Source organism: Salmo salar, chromosome ssa17 (assembly GCF_905237065.1).
Source record: "Salmo salar chromosome ssa17, Ssal_v3.1, whole genome shotgun sequence".
NCBI classification, from domain to species: Eukaryota; Metazoa; Chordata; class Actinopteri; order Salmoniformes; family Salmonidae; genus Salmo; species Salmo salar.
The window spans coordinates 70,959,977-70,984,630 of record NC_059458.1 but is presented as its reverse complement, the minus strand read 5'-3'; the positions used below and the strand labels follow the sequence as shown (position 1 = coordinate 70,984,630).

Sequence of the window (24,654 nt, the reverse complement as noted above, 5' to 3'; positions counted from 1 at the left end):
AATATTTGGGTGTGTGGGTTGTTGATAAGCTGAGCTTCACTGTTCATGTAGAGAACTTGATAAGGATCTCAAGCTGAAAATAGGATTTTATTACCGGCATAAGGCTTGTTTTTCTTTTGAGGCCAGGAAGGAGCTGGTACGATTACTGTCGGTTTTAGATTTTAGTGATGTTATATATATGCAGGCCTCAGCCACTTCCCTGAGAGCATTTGATTCAGTATATCATGCAGCCCTCAGGTTCATTACAAATCAGAAACGTCTAACATATCATTGTGATCTCTACAGCGCTGTTGGCTGGTCGTCATTTACCTTGCGTAGGCTTAAACACTGGTATACACTGATTTATAAGGCCATATTGGGTAAAATGCCATTTTATTTCTGTACTTTTTTAGTCAGGTCAGTAAATAAATATCAATTACGGTCCCATTCTGATGTGCTTCTAACAGTACCAAGAATTAGAACAGGTCATGGTAGAAATAGTTTAGTTGGTGGAGTTTAAACACTTGATGGATGTATATATTATAGAAGAGTGTTATCATTTTTAGGCCAGCTGATTTTAGTCAAGATGTTTGTGTTTTTAAATGTAATATGTTTATAGTTTTGTTTAATGTTGTGTTAGTGTATGACATTTGGTTTGTCTGAAACGTTGTTCCCCTTGCTGCTATTGGATCAGGTCTCTCTTGGAAAAGAGATATTTATCTCAATGAGAATAAACCTGTATAAATAAAGGTAAAATAAAAAATAAAAAATAATGACCGTACCACAGCTGCATGTTCATTAATTGTTTATGGTTCATTGAACAAGCATGGGAAACAAGCGTTTAAACCCTTTACAATGAAGCTCTGTGAAGTTATTTGGATTTTTACAAATTATCCTTGAAAGACAGGGTCCTGAAAAAGGGATGTTTATTTTTTCTGAGTTTACATGAAATTAGTAAAACAGTATGTAAACATTATTAAAGTGACCAGTGTTCCTTGTCTGTAGGCAGCAGTCTCTAATGTGCAGGGTTGAGTAACCAGGTGGTAGCCGTCTAGTAACAGTGACTAAAGTTCAGGGCAGGGTATTGGTCAGAGGCCTGCTAGTTGTGACTATCTCAAGGTCTGACGCCCTTGAGATAGAAGTTGTTTTTCAGTGTCTCGGTCACAGCTTTGATGCATCTGTACTGAAATAAGTTCAGGAGTAGAAATGTGCTTCATTAGTCACGTAATAAGTTGCATGGACTCACTCTATGTGCAATAATAGAGTTTAACATAATTTTTAAATGACCACCTTACTTCTGTACCCCTCACATACAGATAATTGTTAGGTCCCTCAGTCGAGCAGTGAATTTCAAACACAGATTCAACCACAAAGACCAGCGAGGTTTTCCCTAAGGTCCCTCAGTCGAACAGTGAATTTCAAACAAAGATTCAACCCACAGGGAGGATTTCCAATGCCTTGCAAAAAAGGGCACCTATTTAAAGATGAGATTGAATATCCCTTTGAGGATGGTGAAGTTATTAATTCCACTTTGGATGGTGTATCAAGACACCCAGTCACTACGAAGATACAGGCGTCCTTGTTAACTTGTTATGGATAGGGGGCAGTATTTTCACGGCCGGATAAAAAACGTACCCGATTTAATCTGATTATTACTCCTGCCCAGAAACTAGAATATGCATATAATTATTAGCTTTGGATAGAAAACACTCCAAAGTTTCTAAAACTGTTTGAATGGTGTCTGTGAGTATAACAGAACTCATTTGGCAGGCCAAAACCTGAGAAGATTCCAAACAGGAAGCGCCATCTCTGACTATTTCTTGGCCTTCTTGATCATCTCTATCCAAAACAGGGGATCTCTGCTGTAATGTGACATTTTCTAACGCTCCCATGGGCTCTCAGAAGGCGCCAGGACGAATGATGACTTTGCAGGCCATGGCTGAAAAACAGTAGCGCATTTGGATAGTGGTCGATCTGAGAACAATGAGACTGGGGGCGCGTGTACGAGGCGACTCCATTTTTTTATTTTTTCGTCTTTGAACGAAAACAGGGTTTCCCGGTCGGAATATTAACACTTTTTTACGAGAAAAATAGCATAAAAATTGATTTTAAACAGCGTTTGACATGCTTCGAAGTACGGTAATGGAATATTTTGACATTTTTGGTCACGAAACGCGCCGGGCGCGTCACCCTTCTTTGCCCTTCGGATAGTGTCTTGAACGCACGAACAAAACGCCGCTATTTGGATATAACTATGGATTATTTGGAACCAAACCAACATTTGTTATTGAACTAGAATCCTGGGAGTGCATTCTGACGAAGAACAGCAAAGATAATCCAATTTTTCTTATAGTAAATCTGAGTTTGGTGAGGGCCAAACTTGGTGGGTGTCTAAATAGCTAGCTAGTGATGCCGGGCTATCTACTCATAATATTGCAAAATGTGCTTTCACCGAAAAGCTATTTTAAAATCGGACACCGCGATTGCATAAAGGAGTTCTGTATCTATAATTCTTAAAATAATTGTTATGTTTTTTGTGAACGTTTATCGTGAGTAATTTAGTAAATTCACCGGAAGTGTTCGGTGGGAATGCTAGTTCTGAACATCACATGCTAATGTAAAAAGCTGTTTTTTGATATAAATATGAACTTGATTGAACAAAACATGCATGTATTGTATAACATAATGTCCTAGGAGTGTCATCTGATGAAGATCATCAAAGGTTAGTGCTGCATTTAGCTGTGGTTTTGTTTTTTGTGACATTATATGTTAACTTGAAAAATGGGTGTCTGATTATTTCTGGCTGGGTACTCTGCTGACATAATCTAATGTTTTGCTTTCGCTGTAAAGCCTTTTTGAAATCGGACAGTGTGGTTAGATAAAGGAGAGTCTTGTCTTTAAAATGGTGTAAAATAGTCATATGTTTGAAAAATTGAAGTTTTCGGAATTTCGAGGACTTTGTATTTCGCGCCACGCCCATCATTGGATATTGGAGCAGGTGTTCCGCTAGCGGAACGTCTACATGTAAGAGGTTATTAACTCAGTTGCAGGAGAGGTAGGAAACCACTCATGATTTTTACCATGAGGAAAATGGTGACTTTAAAATAGTTACAAAGTTTAATGGCTTTGACAGGGGAAAACTGAGGATGGATCAACAGCATTGTAATTACTCCACAATACTAACGTAAATGACAGAGGGAAAAGAAGGAAGCCTGTAGAGAATAAAACTATGACAAAAGATGCTTCCTGTTTTCAATAATGCACTTAAGTAATACTGCAAAAAGGTGGCAACATTGGAAACACAAGACAAAGAGCTGTGACACATGGTTTTGATCCTAAACACATGAAAAGTGTGATGTATACAGAGGGTATGGGGCAACAGAAGACCAACAGCAGAGGGGCTAATGATCTTGGAGATGGGGAAAGGGCCGATAAACCGGGGGGAAAGTTTGCTGGGATCCACCCGGTGGAGCAGATCTTGAGTGGACAGCTGTACCCTCTGCCCGAAACGATACCCGGGAGCCGGGATCCGGTGGCGGTCCGCTTGTCATCGATACTTGGAGGTGGTCTTGAGAAGAGCCGACCGGGCTATGGTCCAGGTACAACGACAGGGGCGGACAATCATCTGGACCGAGGGTGTGCCGACCTCTTGCTCTGGGAAGAGCGGGGGCTGATAACCCAGGGAACACTCAAAGGGCAAGAGACCTGTGGCAGAGCAAGGAAGGGTGTTGCGGACATATTCAACCCACACTAGTTGCTGGCTCCATGTGGTGGGGTTGGCGGAGACCAGGCAGCGAAGAGTCGTCTCCAGGTCTTGGTTGGCTCGCTCCGACTGGCCATTGGACTGGGTGTTGAACCCGGAGGACAGACTGGCCGACGACCTACTGAGTATGCGGAACGCCTTCCAGAACCGGGACGAGAACTGAGGACCCCGGTCGGAGACCATGTCCACTGGGAGTCCATGGATCCGCAAGACGTGCTGCACCATGAGCTGGACCGTTTCTTTGGCAGAGGGTAGCTTGGGGAGAGGAATGAAGTAGGCGGCTTTGGAAAACCGGTCCACTACTGTCAGGATGGCGGGGGAGACCCGTGACAAAGTCCAGGGATATGTGAGACCAGGGACGGTGAGGAACAGGCAGGGGTTGAAGGAGACCAGCAGGAGCTTGCCGGTTAGTCTTGTTCTGCACACAGATCATGCATGAGGCGACGAACGCAGAAACGTCAGGAGCCAAGGTAGGCCACCAAAAGCGTTGTCACACAAAGGCCAGGGTCTGACGAGAGCCTGGGTGGCAGGAACTTGGACATGTAAACTTCGGGCGTCATCGGGATTCTTCAAAGACGAGGGGTGAATCGAGTGCGAACCTGGGCGACAGAGTACAGATTCCCTTTCCCTCCTACGTTCTCAAAGTCGCCAATCGATCCGGATGGTCAAGGCAATGAGGGAGTCAAGGTCCATGGGCAGCTCCTGGGCTGCGAACTCATCTTTAATCACCTCCGATACTCTGTGAAGGAACATGTCAAACAATGCTTCCGGGTTACAGGCACTCTCAGCCAACAACCTGCGAAAATCCACTGTGTAGTCTTGACATAGCTGGAGCAACTCATGAGCAGCCTCTCTCCCGGACAACGGAGAATCAAACACCTTCCGAACCTCCGCTATGAACTCCTCCAGACTGAGGCAGATGGTGGAGTGTTGCTCCCACACCACCGTAGCCCAGGCGAGTGCCCTCCCAGTCATCAGCGTTATGATGTACGCTATCCTCGAGCGGTCAGTGGGGAACGAAGAAGGCTGCAGCTGGAAAATGAGGGAGCACTGGGAGAGAAAAGCCAGGCAAGTTCCAGAATCTCCAGCGTAGCGCTCAGGAGGAGGTAAGCGGGGTTCTCAGGACAATGGGGTAGGCTGAGAGATTACTGGTGTGACCCGCTGCCCAATAGGGAATCTGCAGAATTGCTCCAGCAATGCGTCAAATGCCTGGTCATGGCATTCTGCCAGGGTATGGAGTCCCTTCATAAGACATTGCAGTAACTCCTTGTGTCTTCCAATGGTGGCTCCTTGCAGGGAGATAGCATTGTGGAGCTGGTCTGAGTCTGCTGGGTTAGTCATGGCCAGTTCGTACTATAAGAACTCAGAATAAGGGCCAGATGCAGACAGCTAGAGTCACAGATGTTTATTGACCCAAACAGGGGGCAGGCAAAAGACAGGCCAAAGGCAGGCAGAGGTCCGTAATCCAGGGCAGAGTCAATAAGGTACAGAACAGCAGGCAGGCTGGGGTCAGGACAGGCAGAGGTTCAGAAACGGGTCAGAGTCAGGCAGGTACAGAATGGTAGGCAGGCTCGGGGTCAGGGCATGCAGAATGGTCAGAACCGGGGAAACTATGAAACAGAACTTGAGAAAGCAGGGAGACGGGAAAACACGCTGGTAAGACCTGACAAGACAAGACGAACTGGCAACACACAAACAGAGAACACAGATAGAAATACCCAGGGGATAATGGGGAAGATAGGCGACACCTAAATGAGGAAAGATAATTGAACAAAAGACATCAGGAGAAGTAGGGGGAATAGAGTAGAGAGAAGAAAAGCAAACCTACCTGCGTATTTGAGCTGGACCTCAGCCTTTCCTGTCCCCTTCATGTTATTAACCGAACAGAGATATCTTCCCTGATCCCCTGGACCTACACTCTCCAACCTGAGGGATGCGTTTCCCCCAGGGAGCTGGGAATGGAACAGTCCAGTGCGGTTGTGGTACTCCCCGCTCTGGCGTGCCAGTTGGTCTGTTCCGTAGTAGAAACTGTGGACCACCCGCGAATCTTCTACCCTCTGCCATGTCACCACGAGACCCTCTTCCAGGGGGGCACCAGAGTCAAGACTAGGGGGAACACACAGCCCAAAACAGCCGGTTGGTCATAGACGGCTACCACTCTGGGCTGGGGCGCCTGTACTTCGAAGGCATCTGGGGGAACAAGGGAGAGACTTGAGTTTGTGTGTCTGGGTGTGTGTGTGTGTCATGGTAGGGACAAAAGGGTTAGAAAGATATTAACTTATAACAAAGGGGATAGATGCGGTAGTGTGTGCTGGTTTGTAAAGCAGAGGAGCTGGATTTCCCATCAGTACACTTTGCTTCCATAGCCGTAGGCTCCGCTCCACAATGCACATAAATCATGTCCATAAATGCACACATCTTCAATTTCACTCAGTTATTAACAAGATTCAAAAGGCACTCGCACATCTGAGCAATCTTGTTACAGGTGCATGGCAACAGTTGAAACAGGATGAATGAAAAAAGGAAACCGCACACTGTTCTTGATAGTATCACTGATATTTAATAAGCTTACGTATCGGCCTAACGGCCTTCGTCAGAGCTTTTGTGAATTTTCGGAAAACAGCACCTCTATGTAAACCTAGCCCCACCCACATCCGTTCCACGTATGGAAAGGGGTTGGAGGCAAAGGAAAAATAAATAAGTGCTACCAAACATAACAATATGCATTTCACAAATATTACAAAAGTGTATAGACAAAACGTACCGAACACGTCCATAAAATCACAACGAGGACATAGCAAGTTTTCATTAATCATTGGGTACATCATACGAAAAAACAAAGTAATCTTAAATAGGAACATATTTTAAATTCACAACATAACATACATAGGCATTTCATCATTAAGTCCTTTAGGAAATAATGTCTGGAGGGTGAAAATCCAAAAACATTCTCTTTTGCTCAGAGTATTATTAATATCACCTCCCTGTCTGATATCTTGACTTTCTCTATACCACAAAATCTAAAGGTAGAAATGTCATGCTTTAGGTCATTAAAATGTACTGCGACTGGATAATCCCTGTCGTTTCTCCTGATTGAACTTTTATGTTCACTAATTCTCTGTTTGAGAGAGCGGGAGGTTTTACCGACATAGCAGAGCCCACATGGACATTTAATAATGTAAATAATTTAAAATATGTTCCTATTTAAGATTACTTTGTTTTTTCGTATGATGTACCCAATGATTAATGAAAACTTGCTATGTCCTCGTTGTGATTTTATGGACGTGTTCGGTACGTTTTGTCTATACACTTTTGTAATATTTGTGAAATGCATATTGTTATGTTTGGTAGCACTTATTTATTTTTCCTTTGCCTCCAACCCCTTTCCATACGTGGAACGGATGTGGGTGGGGCTAGGTTTACATAGAGGTGCTGTTTTCCGAAAATTCACAAAAGTCTGACGAAGGCCGTAGAGCCGATACGCAAGCTTATTAAATATCAGTGATACTATCAAGAACAGTGTGCGGTTTCCTTTTTTCCTTCACTCAGTTATTAACAACCTGCTCTAATCCATGGTCAGTGTGGAGGTCTAATGTAGGAAGAAGATACAGTACATTAGATAGCACTAAAATTCCTTATGCTAAACGGCAAGGGTTAAAGGGGCAATCTGAGATTTCTACATCCAATTCCTGTACTTTTAAATGAATGATATATCATCATTGATTCTTGAAGAATATATTAAAAGCCTCATGAGCTTAGTTCAACTGTCTTAGCGTACGACATCACAGTCCAAAATATTAACTTGTATTACTTTTAATAGTAAATAAACATTGTATAGTTTAAAAAAACATTGCTTCCATTGCTTTGTCTATGAATGTAAGAGTGGTTTTGGACAGTTCAACATTTACTGGAGCTGGTCCAACTGGAGGTATCCCATAAAATACATGTACTCACTTTGGCCAAAATATTTTCACATGACCCTTTCCTTGTCCTGTAAAAACATTTGAACACCCTCCCCAATCCTATTATTTACTCAAAAGAATGATTACTACCACAAATGGCTGTAGCGCAGCGAAGCTACGGCCAGAAGTTTGAAGGTTCGCCGAAGCACGACGGACAAGCTCACTCTCCCTGCCTGTTTCATTAAAGAGATCAGAGCCGGACGCAGACAATCATCAGCTAAATGGAAATAAGATTTTCAACATTTATATTTATACTGTATAAAATAATTTTATATGCAATGATTTTCCACCAACAGGTTTCTGTCCCAATGCACCACACATAACCAGAAAGCAACGCATAACTGCATAACGATTACCGACTTCTGGTGCTTCATTATGGTTTGTGTTTTCAACAAAACAATCAAATAGAGTATGTCTGACAAACAGAAAACACATCGCTCCCTACCCAGTATCAAAGGCCTTTTTTATCTTCTATATGGAACCTTTATTTAACTAGGCAAGTTAGTTTGCTTGGGAAAAATGGTGAATACAGAGGACCGTGTTGTAGGTGTTTCAGGGGAAAGGGGTACATTTGAGCTCCATCATCTAGGATGTGACAATGGTTAATAAAATCTCTTCATTTCTGCCCATTTTTTTTGCACGGTCTTGAAGGCCTTCTTATACAGCTGCAACTGTATATGCATTTATAAATCAAGACCTTTCTTGAGTTGGGCTCTGGGATGGTGCAACTGTTGAGAATGTGAGCCTATGGTTGTGTGGGGGGAAAGAGTTGAGTGTGTGTGTGTATGAGTGTGTGGGGGGAAGGGTTGAGAATGTGAGCCTATGGTTGTGTGGGGGGAAAGGGTTGAGTGTGTGGGTGTATGAGTGTGTGGGTGTATGTGCGTATCCCACAACTATTGCGAGGGAGTAAAATATATTAGGGACAATATAGGATGATAAACAATAATTGTTTGCTAATATAATAATTGCATGCAATAATGTAATTTTGGTAATGGCGAGACTGGTGAGAGGTAAAATCCTTTGCATAAATTGCCTACATTACTACAAATATTAATAGCTAATTATGGAAAATAAGAAACAGGATTTTTAAAATATATATATTTTTTGATGGCTATATATAATACAAATCGAGATGAGGGCGATGGAAATGCATACGGAGGTTGATCTACTTCTGTTCTGTAAATGGCACTGTGTGCTCTTTTCCCAGGATGGATCCCAGTCTGTTCAGGGCTATGGGATACGGGGGGTCGGGGGGTGGTCTGCCGGGCATTGGGATGACAACCCAACTAGGGATGAGGAAGGCTTTTAGTGGGTGGAATAGTTGGGACCAATTGGAGGTTTACTTAGTAGCAATGCAAATATCATGGTACAGCTATATAGACACTCAATCATCATGTTACTTTTTAATGGTACGTTTATAAGCATATATTTTGATAAATGGAATTGAAAGTTGTGTCTCATTATGGTAAGTGGTGAATTAAGCATAGCCAGTTACAATTGTAATGGCCTAGCAGATAATAAGAAAAGACGATCAGTATTTACCTGGCTAAAAGAGAAGGAATATAATATCTATTGTTTACAGGAAACTCATTCAACAATTTTAGATGAAGTTTTGTGGATAAAAGACTGGGGGGGTGAAATATATTTCTCCCATGGGGCAAAGAAATTCAAAAGGGGTGATGGTTTTAATTAACAGTAATTTTGATCCAAATGTGCAAATTGTCCAAACAGATCATGAAGATAGATGGATTATTTTAAATATGTTATTGGACAATAAACAGATATGGCTTATTAACCTATACGGTCCAAATAAAGATGATACAAGCTTCTTTGAAAATATATATAAGAATTTATCAACTCTACAAGAAACACTAGACTCTATTATTATGGTGGGAGATTTTAATACGGTCTTAAATACCTCTATGGACCGGAAAGGAAATCACACTACAAACTATCACCCTCAGACAGTTAAGGAAATCATGAATGTCATGGATATATTGGAATTAGTGGATATATGGAGACTTAAATACCCTGACCTAGTGAGACATACATGGCGGAGGCTTAATCAAGCTAGTCGTCTTGACTACTTTCTTATGCCATTCTCTCTGCTCTGGCACCAAAAGTTTAAAAAAAGTGACTGAACTCCAATCCTCTCTACTTGTAAGTGTTTTCCATCTGTACCAGGTTAGGCGGTTTCTGGCGGAACATTTATTTGCTTACTAAGACGTGAGAGAGCCTTCATTCGATACTACTTTCTTATGCCATTTTCTCTGGCACCAAAAGTTTAAAAAAGTGTTGATAGGGGACAGAATGCGGTCGGATCATCACATAATTGGCATATATATTACTCTTAAAGAATTCCCATGTTGGCTAGGATATTGGAAATTTAATCAAAGCCTACTAGATGATAAATTGTTTAGAACTAGGACAGAAGAATTTATAACTGACTTTTTCAGACAAAACATAGGTACAGCAGATCCCTTTATTGTATGGGACACTTTTAAATGTGCCTTTAGAGGCCATGCAATTCAGTACTCATCTATAAAACAAAAGCAATTTAGATCAAAAGAGTCCATATTAACAAAGGAAATTGAAAAGGAGCTATTGAAATGTTAAATTTTGAAAAATGAATGTAAAATCTGGGCAAACTAAAGGCTGTGCAATGTGTAGCAAACAGCTGGAGGCAGGGCTTCCTACAGAGCTCCATTTTTATGGAATGGTCTGCCTACCCATGTGAGAGACGCAGACTCTGTCTCAACCTTTAAGTCTTTATTGAATACTCATCTCTTCAGTAGGTCTTATGACTGAGTGTAGTCTGGCCCAGGAGTGTGAAGGTGAACAGAAATGCACTGGAGCAACGAACCGCCCTTGCTGTCTCTGCCTGGCCAGTTCCCCTCTCTCCACTGGGATTCTCTGCCTCTAACCCTATTACAGGGGCTGAGTCACTGGCTTATTGGTGTTCTTCCATGCCGTCCCTAGGAGGGGTGCATCACTTGAGTGGGTTGAGTCACTGACATGATCTTCCTGTCTGGGTTGGCGCCCCACTTGGGGCGGAGATCTTGGTGGGCTATATTCGGCCTTGTCTTATGTTGGTGGTTGAAGTTGGTGGTTGAAGATATCCCTCTAGTGGTGTCGGAGCTGTGCTTTGGCAAAGTGGGTGGGGTTATATCCTGCCTGTTTGGCCCTGTCTGGGGTTATAGTCGGACGGGGCCACATTGTCTCCCGACCCCTCATGTCTCAGCCTACAGTATTTATGCTGCAGTAGTTTATGTGTCGGGGAGGCTAGGGTCAGTCTGTTATATCTGGAGTATTTCTATTGTCTTATCCGGTGTCCTGTGTGAATTTAAGTATGCTCTCTCTAATTCTTTCTTACTTTCTCTCTCTTGGAGGACATGAGCCCTAGGACCAAGCCCTAGGACTCCTTGCTGTCCCCAGTCCACCTGGCCGTGCTGCTGCTCCAGTTTCAACTGTTCTGCCTGCAGCTATAGAACCCTGACCTGTTCAGCGGACGTGCTACCTGTCCCAGACAGGGAGAGAGAGTTTTCAACTCTCTAGAGACAGCAGGAGCGGTAGAGATACTCTGAATGATCGGCTATGAAAAGCCAACTGACATTTACTCCTGAGGTGCTGACCTGTTGCACCCTCGACAACCACTGTGATTATTATTATATGACCCTGCTGGTCATTTATGAACATTTGAACATCTTGGCCATGTTCTGTCATAATCTCCACCCGGCACAGCCAGAAGAGGACTGGCCACCCCTCATAGCTTGGTTCCTCTCTAGGTTTCTTCCTAGGTTCTGGCCTTTCTAGGGAGTTTTTCCTAGCCACCGTGCTTCTACACCTGCATTGCTTGCTGTTTGGGGTTTTAGGCTGGGTTTCTGTACAGCACTTTGAGATATCAGCTGATGTAAGAAGGGCTTTATAAATACATTTGATTTTGATTTGATTTGTAGGCCCACTGAGTGGACATTCTGAACCTTGTTTGAAGTCAGTAAATCACATGACCAAGGAGCTATTGAAATTGTAAATAAATAAAATGTAAATAACTAATTTAAAATAGTGCGAGATGTAAATCGACAAAAAAAGTGTGTGCAATATGTGTCTATGCCATCGGGTTAGCTACAACCCGTTTTGAAAGTTTTAGGAGTAATGGTTAAACAGCTACTGAAATTTGAAAAAAATTGATTTATCACTATGTTGACGGTCCCTAACGGCTGTTGGTGGACGTAAGAAAAAATACTGGCGAATATCCGTTGAATATCCAACCTGAAACTGTCTTTACCTCGGTAGAAGAGCAACACATTAACATCAACAGGACAGAGGATATATCCATTGGACTTGGTTGAATATCCAACCTGAAACTGTCTTTACCTCGGTAGAAGAGCAACACATTAACATCAACAGGACAGAGGATATACCCATTGGACTTGGTTGAATATCCAACCTGAAACTGTCTTTACCTCGGTAGAAGAGCAACACATTAACATCAACAGGACAGAGGATATACCCATTGGACTTGGTTGAATATCCAACCTGAAACTGTCTTTACCTCGGTAGAAGAGCAACACATTAACATCAACAGGACAGAGGATATATCCATTGGACTTGGTTGAATATCCAACCTGAAACTGTCTTTACCTCGGTAGAAGAGCAACACATTAACATCAACAGGACAGAGGATATACCCATTGGACTTGGTTGAATATCCAACCTGAAACTGTCTTTACCTCGGTAGAAGAGCAACACATTAACATCAACAGGACAGAGGATATATCCATTGGACTTGGTTGAATATCCAACCTGAAACTGTCTTTACCTCGGTAGAAGAGCAACACATTAACATCAACAGGACAGAGGATATACCCATTGGACTTGGGGCTCTGCTGGTAGTTTGACTCATACTCAGATTGTTTTATTCTGCTTTGCCATTAAAATCATAATAAACGCTGAGAACTAAAATATTGTGTTATTGTTGTTATTGTTATGCGTATTATTATTAATAATAGGGGAGGGGTAGTTCAAAAAATGTACACGGAAAGGTTCTTCAAAAGGTTATTCAAGGATCCATTAAAACCCCCACAGTTTCACTTCGAAGAACTCCTAAAAGCAGGAAACTTTTCTTTTAGAGTGTACCCCAGTAAATGTCGAACTCTCTCTTACATTTATTTCTCCAGACTCATCCAGCTGTTTACCAGAATAGGGATTTTCCCTTTAGAGATTTAGTTGTACACTTGTAAATGATATTTTGTCTTTAAATCGCTTCAGTAGCCTTGCAAGAACGTCCTTCATCCAGCTACTTTCAACTTGTTTATAAATACCCACTGCAGAAGGCTGCGTAGGCTATTACTGTGTAATAATAATTAAACATTACTTTGATTTAAAAACCGTTGGCACAACTACGATATCTCAATACCTGTGCTTTTCATATTGAATTACAAAACAATCTGAAAATGTCTTTATCATATTAAAACTTACCAATGTCTCCGAGTGCAGCGATGAGCAGAATACAGAACCATTCCGACATCTCTAATCGTTTGATGGGTGTCCTGTCTGTAAAATAAACTTCACCATCAGGACTTTTACTATTTCCACGGATCTGAAATGTAGGCTGTCTCAAATGGGTACACCGTAACACGTCTTAGTAAGCAAATAAATGTTCCGCCAGAAACCGCCTAACATGGCACAGATGGAAAACCATTACGTCGTTCTATTTCTGTAGTTTGGTAGTGAGGATTGGCGTTTAGTCCGTGCCTGACTCTCAATGAGTCGTCGTCACTCATGTCTACTAGAAAAATATACTAGAATAATCTAGACTGATTGTTTGCCTAGTCATTATGTTTTAAATAAAAACACAGTGTCCCTTAAGAGGAGACGTTGAAAATTCTAGCCATTTGGCTGCTGATGTTATAAAGTGCCCATCAAAGAAGGCTCAAGGTCATTGGCCACAGATAAAAAGATGTTAAATCACGTTATATGTACAGCAGCTTTGATTGGACTGATCATGTCAACATCATATTTTCACAATGTCACAGCTTTCGGAAATATTGGACCAATGCGCAGCGTGATCGTAGTTCCACATCTTTTATTTTAGTCGTGGAGCTCATGCAATAAATCATAAACTTGAAATACGAAAACAGGAAAGCCGTGAGGCAGAGCAGGCATACACTACTCACAAAATAATCACCCACCAACACCAGTGAGACAAACATCAACTTAAATATGGCCTCCAATTAGAGACAACGACAAACAACTGCCTCTAATTGGAGGTCATGCCAAACAAAAACGAATCTAGAAATACAAAAACTAGAACTAAACATAGAAATACACAAAACAGACAAACACCCCCTGTCACGCCCTGACCTACTCTACCATAGAAAATAACAAATTACTATGGTTAGGATGTGACAGTACCCCCCAAAGGTGCGGACCCCGACCGCACCTATAAAAAAATAAAGAAACAACAACCCCCCCACAAAAACAAAGGGAGGGTAGGGTGGGTGACAAATGTCTATGGCGGCGGCTCTGGTTCCGGGCGTAGTACCCCCACCGCCCGCTGATCCTCCACTTCTGTATGTCTGGAGGAACCAGACCATGGATCATCGTCGGAGGCTTCGGACCGCCAACCGCCGCTGAAGACTCTGGGCTAAAGGCCGCTGCTGAAGACTCTGGGCTGCAGACCGTCGCTGAAGGCTCTGGGCTGTAGATCTCCGCTGAAGGCTCTGGGCTGTAGACCACCGCTGAATGCTCTGGGCTGCAGACCTCCGCTGAAGGCTCTGGACTAGGGATGCGCACTGGAGGTCCAATGCGTGGGACTAGCATAGGTGGTGCCAGACTGGTAACACGCACCTCAGGTTGAGTGCGGGGAACAGGCACAGGACGTACTGGGCTATGGAGGCGCACTGGAGGGAGAGTGCGAGGAGCAGGAATCGGTCTCAACGGACTGGGGAGATGCACTAAGGGCCGAGTGCTCACAGCAGGCACTGACTGTATCGGGTTATGGCTGCGCACTGGAGGAATAGTGCGAGGAGCAGGAATCGGTCTCACAGGACTGAGGAGACGCACTAAGGGCCGAGTGCTCACAGCAGGCACTGGCTGTACCGGGTTATGGCTGCGCACTGAAAGGAGAGTGCGAGGAGCAGGTACAGGACGTACTGGACTATGGAGGCGCACTGGAGGGAGAGTGTGAGGAGCAGGCACAGGACGTACTGGGCCGCGAATGTGCGCTGGAGGCCTGGAGCGTATGGCTTGCACAAACCGCCCTGGCTGGATGCTCAACTCAGCTCGACAACTGCCGGGTGCGGGCACAGATCACAGTGCGCATCATCGCACAATACGGTGCCTGCCCCGTTGCTTGCTCCCCACAGTAGACACGAAGCTGAAGTAGACATGAAGTAGACATGAAGCTGGCTCAGGACTCCACCCTGACTCTGCCCAACTCCCCGTGTGCCCCCCCCAAAAAAATTGGGGCTGCCTCTCGCACCTGCCTCTTCGTTGGTATCGTGCCTCCTCTTGTCGCCGCTCTGCTCTCTCGCTGCCTCCACCTGTTCCCATGGAAGGCGATCCCATCCCACCTGGATCTCCTCCCATGTCCAGGATCCCTTGCCGTCCAACACCTCCTCCCAAATCCACTTGTCCTGCTGCTCCCTTCCACGCTGCTTGGTCCTTCGGTGGTGGGTGATTCTGTCACAACTTTCGGAAGGATTGAACCAAAACTCAGCGTGATCGTAGTTCCACATCTTTTATTTCAGTCGTGAAACTCATGCAATAAACCATAAACTTGAAATACAAAAACATGGAAAGCAGTGACGCAGAGCAGGCATACACTACTCACAAAATAATCACCCACCAACACCAGTGAGACAAACATCAACTTAAATATGGCCTCCAATTAGAGACAACGACAAACAACTGCCTCTAATTGGAGGTCATGCCAAACAAAACTAAATCTAGAAATACAAAAACTAGAACTAAACACAGAAATACACAAAACAGATAAACACCCCCTGTCACGCCCTGACCTACTCTACCATAGAAAATAACAACTTACTATGGTCTGGACGTGACACACAATCTTAGCTAGTAGTCATCATCATGAGTCAAGTCTACAATCTACTGGCAAATCCTTTTAAATCCTTGTCGTATGAAGAGAAATAATGGAGAGAAAGTATAGATAAAACGTATCAGTGCTCATCGGCCATTGGACATATACATTACACGACAAGTTGAAAAATGCTAATTCAATGAGTGGTTAGGGAAGGAATCAGTGACAGTGGCTGTGTGGTCCCAAATCTGGGATTAAGGCACTCTTTTCCAAGTTTAAAATGATAAACATTCAACAATGAAGCATGATTTGTGCCGCGGTCAAAACAACTGTTAACACGGAGGACCACAATGCCACCTGTTCAAGTGAGCCGAGCACAACAATGTGAGTCCAACAATGTCTTGTATGCTGCTTCAAAAATGATGTGATATGTCACAGAGATATGTATACTGTAGCTAAGAAAGTAATACTAAGTGTATGTTGTGTAGTAAGATGTTAGTGTGTGCATTACCCTAACAATTTGGTCTATTTAGGGCACCGTTTGTCACCGTTATAGTGCAGTTAATGTATGGTTTAGTGTTGTGTTGTGTAGTGGCTTTGCTGGCATGCATTCCTCAATTATTTTGTTTTGCCACACCAAATTTACATGCTAAAATCACCACTGTTACTGCTGCACTGGTATGAAGGCTGAGGAGAGGATGGCTGCAGTTTTATTGCCTCTTAACAAACACACCCCTGCCACATCCTGACCAAACTACAATAACAAATAACCCCTTATACTGGTCAGGACGTGACATTGATTAAGCCTCCGCCATGTATGTCTCACTAGGTCAGGATATTTAAGTCTCCATATATCCACTAATTCCAATATATCCATGATATTCATTATTTCCTTAACCTCTCTTCGGTAGGGGGCTGTATTTTCACAGCCGGACGAAAAACGTACCCAGATAAAACGGCCTACTACTCGGGCCCAGGAACTAGAATATGCATATTATTAGTAGATTTGGATAGAAAACACTCTGAAGTTTCTAAAACTGTTTGAAAGATGTCTGTGAGTATCACAGAAATCAGAAATAACCTACATTCGATACTACTTTCTTATGCCATTCTCTCTGGCACCAAAAGTTTAAAAAAGTGTTGATAGGGGACAGAATGCGGTCGGATCATCACATAATTGGCATATATATTACTCTTAAAGAATTTCCATGTTGGCTAGGATATTGGAAATGTAATCAAAGCCTACTAGATGATAAATTGTTTAGAACTAGGACAGAAGAATTTATAACTGACTTTTTCAGACAAAACATAGGTACAGCAGATCCCTTTATTGTATGGGACACTTTTAAATGTGCCTTTAGAGGCCATGCAATTCAGTACTCATCTATAAAACAAAAGCAATTTAGATCAAAAGAGACCATATTAACAAAGGAAATTTAAAAGGAGCTATTGAAATTTTAAATTTTGAAACATTCATGTAAAATCTTGTGAGACGAAAATGGACAAACTAAAGGCTGTGCAATGTGTAGCAAACAGCTGGAGGCAGGGCTTCCTACAGAGATCCATTTTTATGGAATGGTCTGCCTACCCATGTGAGAGACGCAGACTCTGTCTCAACTTTATTGAAGACATCTCTTCAGTAGGTCTTATGACTGAGTGTAGTCTGGCCCAGGAGTGTGAAGGTGAACAGAAATGCACTGGAGCAACAAACCCGCCCTTGCTGTCTCTGTCTGGCCAGTTCCCCTCTCTCCACTGGGATTCTCTGCCTCTAACCCTATTACAGGGGCTGAGTCACTGGCTTACTGGTGCTCTTCCATGCCGTCCCTAGGAGACTCACTTGAGTGGGTTGAGACACTGACATGATCATCCTGTCTGGGTTGGCGGCCCCCCCACCCTTGGGTTGTGCCGCGGCGGAGATCTTTGTGGGCTATACTCGGCCTTGTCTTAGGATGGTAAGTTGTTGGTTGAAGATATCCCTCTAGTGGTGTGGGGGCTGTGCTTTGGCAAAGTGGGTGGGGTTATATCCTGCCTGTTTGGCCCTGTCCGGGGTTATTGTCGGGCGGGGCCACAGTGTCTCCCGACCCCTCATGTCTCAGCCTCCAGTATTTATGCTGCAGTAGTTTATGTGTCGGGGAGGCTAGGGTCAGTCTGTTATATCTGGAGTATTTCTACTGTCTTATCCGGTGTCCTGTTTGAATTTAAGTATGCTCTCTCTAATTCTTTCTTACTTTCTCTCTCTCAGAGGACATGAGCCCTAGGACCATGCCTCAGGACTACCTGGCCTGATGACTCCTTGCTGTCCGCAGTCCACCTGGCCGTGCTGCTGCTCCAGTTTCAACTGTTCCTCCTGCGGCTGTAGAACCCTGACCTGTTCAGCGGATGTGCTACCTGTTCCAGACAGGGAGAGAGAGTTTTCAACTCTCTAGAGACAGCATGAGCGGTAGAGATACTCTGAATGATCGGCTATGAAAAGCCAACTGACATTTACTCCTGAGGTGCTGACCTGTTGCACCCTCGACAACCACTGTGATTATTATTATATGACCCTGCTGGTCATCTTTGAACATTTGAACATCTTGGCCATGTTCTGTTATAATCTCCACCCGGCACAGCCAGAAGAGGACTGGCCACCCCTCATAGCCTGGTTCCTCTCTAGGTTTCTTCCTAGGTTCTGGCCTTTCTAGGGAGTTTTTCCTAGCCACCGTGCTTCTTCACCTGCATTGCTTGCTGTTTGGGGTTTTAGGCTGGGTTTCTGTACAGCACTTTGAGACATCTTCTGATGTAAGAAGGGCTTTATAAATAAATGTGATTTGATTTGTAGGCCCACTGAGTGGACATTCTGAACCTTGTTTGAAGTCAGTAAATCACATGACCAAGGAGCTATTCAAATTTTACATTTTGCAAAATTCATGTAAAATCTTTTGAGATGAAAATGGACAAACTAAAGGGTGTGCAATATAGAAGGGTAGTTAGTGGACATTCTGAACCTTGTTTGAAGTGTGTAGGTCTTATGACCAATGAGCTATTGAAATTAAAGAAATGTAATTAAATCATTTAAAATAGTGCGAGTTGTAAATCGACAAAAAAAAGTGTGTGCAATGTGTGTCTATGCCATCGGGTTAGCTACAACCCGTTTTGAAACTTTTAGGAGTAATGGTTAAACAGCTACTGAAATTTGAAAAAAATTGATTTGTCACTATGTTGACGGTCCCTAACTGCTGTTGGACGTAAGAAAAACTACAGGCGAATATCCGTTGAATATCCAACCTGAAACTGTCTTTACCTCGGTAGAAGAACAACACATTAACATCAACAGGACAGAGGATATACCCATTGGACTTGGTTGAATATCCAACCTGAAACTGTCTTTACCTCGGTAGAAGAGCAACACATTAACATCAACAGGACAGAGGATATACCCATTGGACTTGGGGCTCTGCTGGTAGTTTGACTCATACTCAGATTGTTTTATTCTGCTTTTTCATTAAAATCATAATAAACGCTGAGAACTAAAATATTGTGTTATTGTTGTTATTGTTATGCGTATTATTATTAATAATAGGGGAGGGGGTAGTTCAAAAATTTACCCGGAAACGTTCTTCAAAAGGTTATTCAAGGATCCATTAAAACCCCCACCCTGTTCTGAGCTACACAGTTTTACTAAAAATAAGGCTTGCCTGTTTTGCATGTTATTTTGGCATTAATACGTGTCACATATCAGTTTGCAAACAATGTGAAAATAATATATATCATCGAGTTAATAAAACCGCATACAAAACATATTTTTTGTTTTCTTGAGTAAAGCAGCTCCAAAATGCAGGTGTTTCAGCCAACCTCAGTGCTTCTGAGTGTTCTGTCACTCATGGGGACATTACATCACTGCCAAGTGTAAGAGGAGATGTTGAAAATTCTAGCCATTTGGCTGCTGATGTTATAAAGTGCCCATCAAAGAAGGCTCAAGGTCATTGGCCACAGATAAAAAGATGTTAAATCACGTTATATGTACAGCAGCTTTGATTGGACTGATCATGTCAACATCATATTTTCACAATGTCACAGCTTTTGGAAATATTGGACCAATGCGCAGCGTGATCGTAGTTCCACATCTTTTATTTTAGTCGTGGAGCTCATGCAATAAATCATAAACTTGAAATACGAAAACAAGAAAGCCGTGAGGCAGAGCAGACATACACTACTCACAAAATAATCACCCACCAACACCAGTGAGACAAACATCAACTTAAATATGGCCTCCAATTAGAGACAACGACAAACAACTGCCTCTAATTGGAGGTCATGCCAAACAAAAACGAATCTAGAAATACAAAAACTAGAACTAAACATAGAAATACACAAAACAGACAAACACCCCCTGTCACGCCCTGACCTACTCTACCATAGAAAATAACAAATTACTATGGTTAGGATGTGACAGTACCCCCCCCAAAGGTGCGGACCCCGACCGCACCTATAAAAAAATAAAAGAAACAACAACCCCCCCCACAAAAACAAAGGGAGGGTAGGGTGGGTGACAAATGTCTATGGCGGCGGCTCTGGTTCCGGGCGTAGTACCCCCACCGCCCGCTGATCCTCCACTTCTGTATGTCCGGAGGAACCAGACCATGGATCATCGTCGGAGGCTTCGGACCGCCAACCGCCGCTGAAGACTCTGGGCTAAAGGCCGCTGCTGAAGACTCTGGGCTGCAGACCGTCGCTGAAGGCTCTGGGCTGTAGATCTCCGCTGAAGGCTCTGGGCTGTAGACCACCGCTGAAGGCTCTGGGCTGCAGACCTCCGCTGAAGGCTCTGGACTAGGGATGCGCACTGGAGGTCCAAAGCGTGGGACTAGCATAGGTGGTGCCAGACTGGTAACACGCACCTCAGGTCGAGTGCGGGGAACAGGCACAGGACGTACTGGGCTGTGGAGGCGCACTGGAGGGAGAGTGCGAGGAGCAGGAATCGGTCTCACCGGACTGGGGAGATGCACTAAGGGCCGAGTGCACACAGCAGGCACTGACTGTACCGGGTTATGGCTGCGCACTGGAGGAATAGTGCGAGGAGCAGGAATCGGTCTCACAGGACTGAGGAGACGCACTAAGGGCCGAGTGCTCACAGCAGGCACTGGCTGTACCGGGTTATGGCTGCGCACTGAAAGGAGAGTGCGAGGAGCAGGTACAGGACGTACTGGACTATGGAGGCGCACTGGAGGGAGAGTGTGAGGAGCAGGCACAGGACGTACTGGCTGGATGCTCAACTCAGCTCGACAACTGCCGGGTGCGGGCACAGATCACAGTGCGCATCATCGCACAATACGGTGCCTGCCCCGTTGCTTGCTCCCCACAGTAGACACGAAGCTGAAGTAGACATGAAGTAGACATGAAGCTGGCTCAGGACTCCACCCTGACTCTGCCCAACTCCCCGTGTGCCCCCCCCCAAAAAAAAATTGGGGCTGCCTCTCGCACCTGCCTCTTCGTTGGTATCGTGCCTCCTCTCGTCGCCGCTCTGCTCTCGCTGCCTCCACCTGTTCCCATGGAAGGCGATCCCATCCCACCTGGATCTCCTCCCATGTCCAGGATCCCTTGCCGTCCAACACCTCCTCCCAAATCCACTTGTCCTGCTGCTCCCTTCCACGCTGCTTGGTCCTTCGGTGGTGGGTGATTCTGTCACAACTTTCGGAAGGCTTGAACCAAAACGCAGCGTGATCGTTGTTCCACATCTTTTATTTCAGTCGTGAAACTCATGCAATAAACCATAAACTTGAAATACAAAAACAGGAAAGCCGTGAGGCAGAGCAGACATACACTACTCACAAAATAATCACCCACCAACACCAGTGAGACAAACATCAACTTAAATATGGCCTCCAATTAGAGACAACGACAAACAACTGCCTCTAATTGGAGGTCATGCCAAACAAAACTAAATCTAGAAATACAAAAACTAGAACTAAACACAGAAATACACAAAACAGATAAACACCCCCTGTCACGCCCTGACCTACTCTACCATAGAAAATAACAACTTACTATGGTCAGGACGTGACACACAATCTTAGCTAGTAGTCATCATCATGAGTCAAGTCTACAATCTACTGGCAAATCCGTTTAAATCCTTGTCGTATGAAGAGAAATAATGGAGAGAAAGTATAGATAAAACGTATCAGTGCTCATCGGCCATTGGACATATACATTACACGACAAGTTGAAAAATGCTAATTCAATGAGTGGTTAGGGAAGGAATCAGTGACAGTGGCTGTGTGGTCCCAAATCTGGGATTAAGGCACTCTTTTCCAAGTTTAAAATGATAAACATTCAACAATGAAGCATGATTTGTGCCGCGGTCAAAACAACTGTTAACACGGAGGACCACCATGCCACCTGTTCAAGTGAGCCGAGCACAACAATGTGAGTCCAACAATGTCTTGTATGCTGCTTCAAAAATGATGTAATATGTCACAGAGATATGTATACTGTAGCTAAGAAAGTAATACTAAGTGTATGTTGTGTAGTAAGATGTTAGTGTGTGCATTACCCTAACAATTTGGTCTATTTAGGGCACCGTTTGTCACCGTTATAGTGCAGTTAATGTATGGTTTAGTGTTGTGTTGTGTAGTGGCTTTGCTGGCATGCATTCCTCAATTATTTTGTTTTGCCACACCAAATTTACATGCTAAAATCACCACTGTTACTGCTGCACTGGTATGAAGGCTGAGGAGAGGATGGCTGCAGTTTTATTGCCTCTTAACAAACACACCCCTGCCACATCCTGACCAAACTACAATAACAAATAACCCCTTATACTGGTCAGGACGTGACATTGATTAAGCCTCCGCCATGTATGTCTCACTAGGTCAGGATATTTAAGTCTCCATATATCCACTAATTCCAATATATCCATGACATTCATTATTTCCTTAACCTCTCTTGGGTAGGGGGCTGTATTTTCACGGCCGGACGAAAAACGTACCCAGATAAAACGGCCTACTACTCGGGCCCAGGAACTAGAATATGCATATTATTAGTAGATTTGGATAGAAAACACTCTGAAGTTTCTAAAACTGTTTGAAAGATGTCTGTGAGTATCACAGAAATCAGAAATAACCTACATTCGATACTACTTTCTTATGCCATTCTCTCTGGCACCAAAAGTTTAAAAAAGTGTTGATAGGGGACAGAATGCGGTCGGATCATCACATAATTGGCATATATATTACTCTTAAAGAATTTCCATGTTGGCTAGGATATTGGAAATGTAATCAAAGCCTACTAGATGATAAATTGTTTAGAACTAGGACAGAAGAATTTATAACTGACTTTTTCAGACAAAACATAGGTACAGCAGATCCCTTTATTGTATGGGACACTTTTAAATGTGCCTTTAGAGGCCATGCAATTCAGTACTCATCTATAAAACAAAAGCAATTTAGATCAAAAGAGACCATATTAACAAAGGAAATTTAAAAGGAGCTATTGAAATTTTAAATTTTGAAACATTCATGTAAAATCTTGTGAGACGAAAATGGACAAACTAAAGGCTGTGCAATGTGTAGCAAACAGCTGGAGGCAGGGCTTCCTACAGAGATCCATTTTTATGGAATGGTCTGCCTACCCATGTGAGAGACGCAGACTCTGTCTCAACTTTATTGAAGACATCTCTTCAGTAGGTCTTATGACTGAGTGTAGTCTGGCCCAGGAGTGTGAAGGTGAACAGAAATGCACTGGAGCAACAAACCCGCCCTTGCTGTCTCTGTCTGGCCAGTTCCCCTCTCTCCACTGGGATTCTCTGCCTCTAACCCTATTACAGGGGCTGAGTCACTGGCTTACTGGTGCTCTTCCATGCCGTCCCTAGGAGACTCACTTGAGTGGGTTGAGACACTGACATGATCATCCTGTCTGGGTTGGCGGCCCCCCCCACCCTTGGGTTGTGCCGCGGCGGAGATCTTTGTGGGCTATACTCGGCCTTGTCTTAGGATGGTAAGTTGTTGGTTGAAGATATCCCTCTAGTGGTGTGGGGGCTGTGCTTTGGCAAAGTGGGTGGGGTTATATCCTGCCTGTTTGGCCCTGTCCGGGGTTATTGTCGGGCGGGGCCACAGTGTCTCCCGACCCCTCATGTCTCAGCCTCCAGTATTTATGCTGCAGTAGTTTATGTGTCGGGGAGGCTAGGGTCAGTCTGTTATATCTGGAGTATTTCTACTGTCTTATCCGGTGTCCTGTTTGAATTTAAGTATGCTCTCTCTAATTCTTTCTTACTTTCTCTCTCTCAGAGGACATGAGCCCTAGGACCATGCCTCAGGACTACCTGGCCTGATGACTCCTTGCTGTCCGCAGTCCACCTGGCCGTGCTGCTGCTCCAGTTTCAACTGTTCCTCCTGCGGCTGTAGAACCCTGACCTGTTCAGCGGATGTGCTACCTGTTCCAGACAGGGAGAGAGAGTTTTCAACTCTCTAGAGACAGCATGAGCGGTAGAGATACTCTGAATGATCGGCTATGAAAAGCCAACTGACATTTACTCCTGAGGTGCTGACCTGTTGCACCCTCGACAACCACTGTGATTATTATTATATGACCCTGCTGGTCATCTTTGAACATTTGAACATCTTGGCCATGTTCTGTTATAATCTCCACCCGGCACAGCCAGAAGAGGACTGGCCACCCCTCATAGCCTGGTTCCTCTCTAGGTTTCTTCCTAGGTTCTGGCCTTTCTAGGGAGTTTTTCCTAGCCACCGTGCTTCTTCACCTGCATTGCTTGCTGTTTGGGGTTTTAGGCTGGGTTTCTGTACAGCACTTTGAGACATCTTCTGATGTAAGAAGGGCTTTATAAATAAATGTGATTTGATTTGTAGGCCCACTGAGTGGACATTCTGAACCTTGTTTGAAGTCAGTAAATCACATGACCAAGGAGCTATTGA

The 24,654-nt window shown here is 43.8% G+C and overlaps 2 protein-coding genes across 3 annotated transcripts in view; one reads left to right on the top strand and one right to left on the bottom strand.

Annotated features, from left to right (window-relative positions):
- Positions 1 to 13,654, bottom strand: part of LOC123728258 (CD276 antigen homolog) — a 48,632-nt gene extending 34,978 nt beyond the window's left edge. Inside the window, exons 1-2 of one of the 2 annotated variants that reach the window (XM_045700061.1) lie at positions 13,183 to 13,654; positions 5,571 to 5,932 (exon numbers count right to left, since the gene is read on the bottom strand). In XM_045700061.1, the coding sequence (XP_045556017.1) occupies positions 5,571 to 5,613 (43 nt within the window). In that variant the 5' untranslated portion in view covers positions 5,614 to 5,932; positions 13,183 to 13,654. The remainder of the gene's footprint in view (positions 1 to 5,570; positions 5,933 to 13,182) is intronic. The other variant, XM_045700060.1, reaches the window with a different exon arrangement.
- LOC106609610 (exocyst complex component 4) overlaps positions 1 to 24,654 on the top strand; it is an 816,839-nt gene that overhangs the window by 227,811 nt on the left and 564,374 nt on the right. The gene's annotated exons all lie outside the window — the stretch shown is intronic.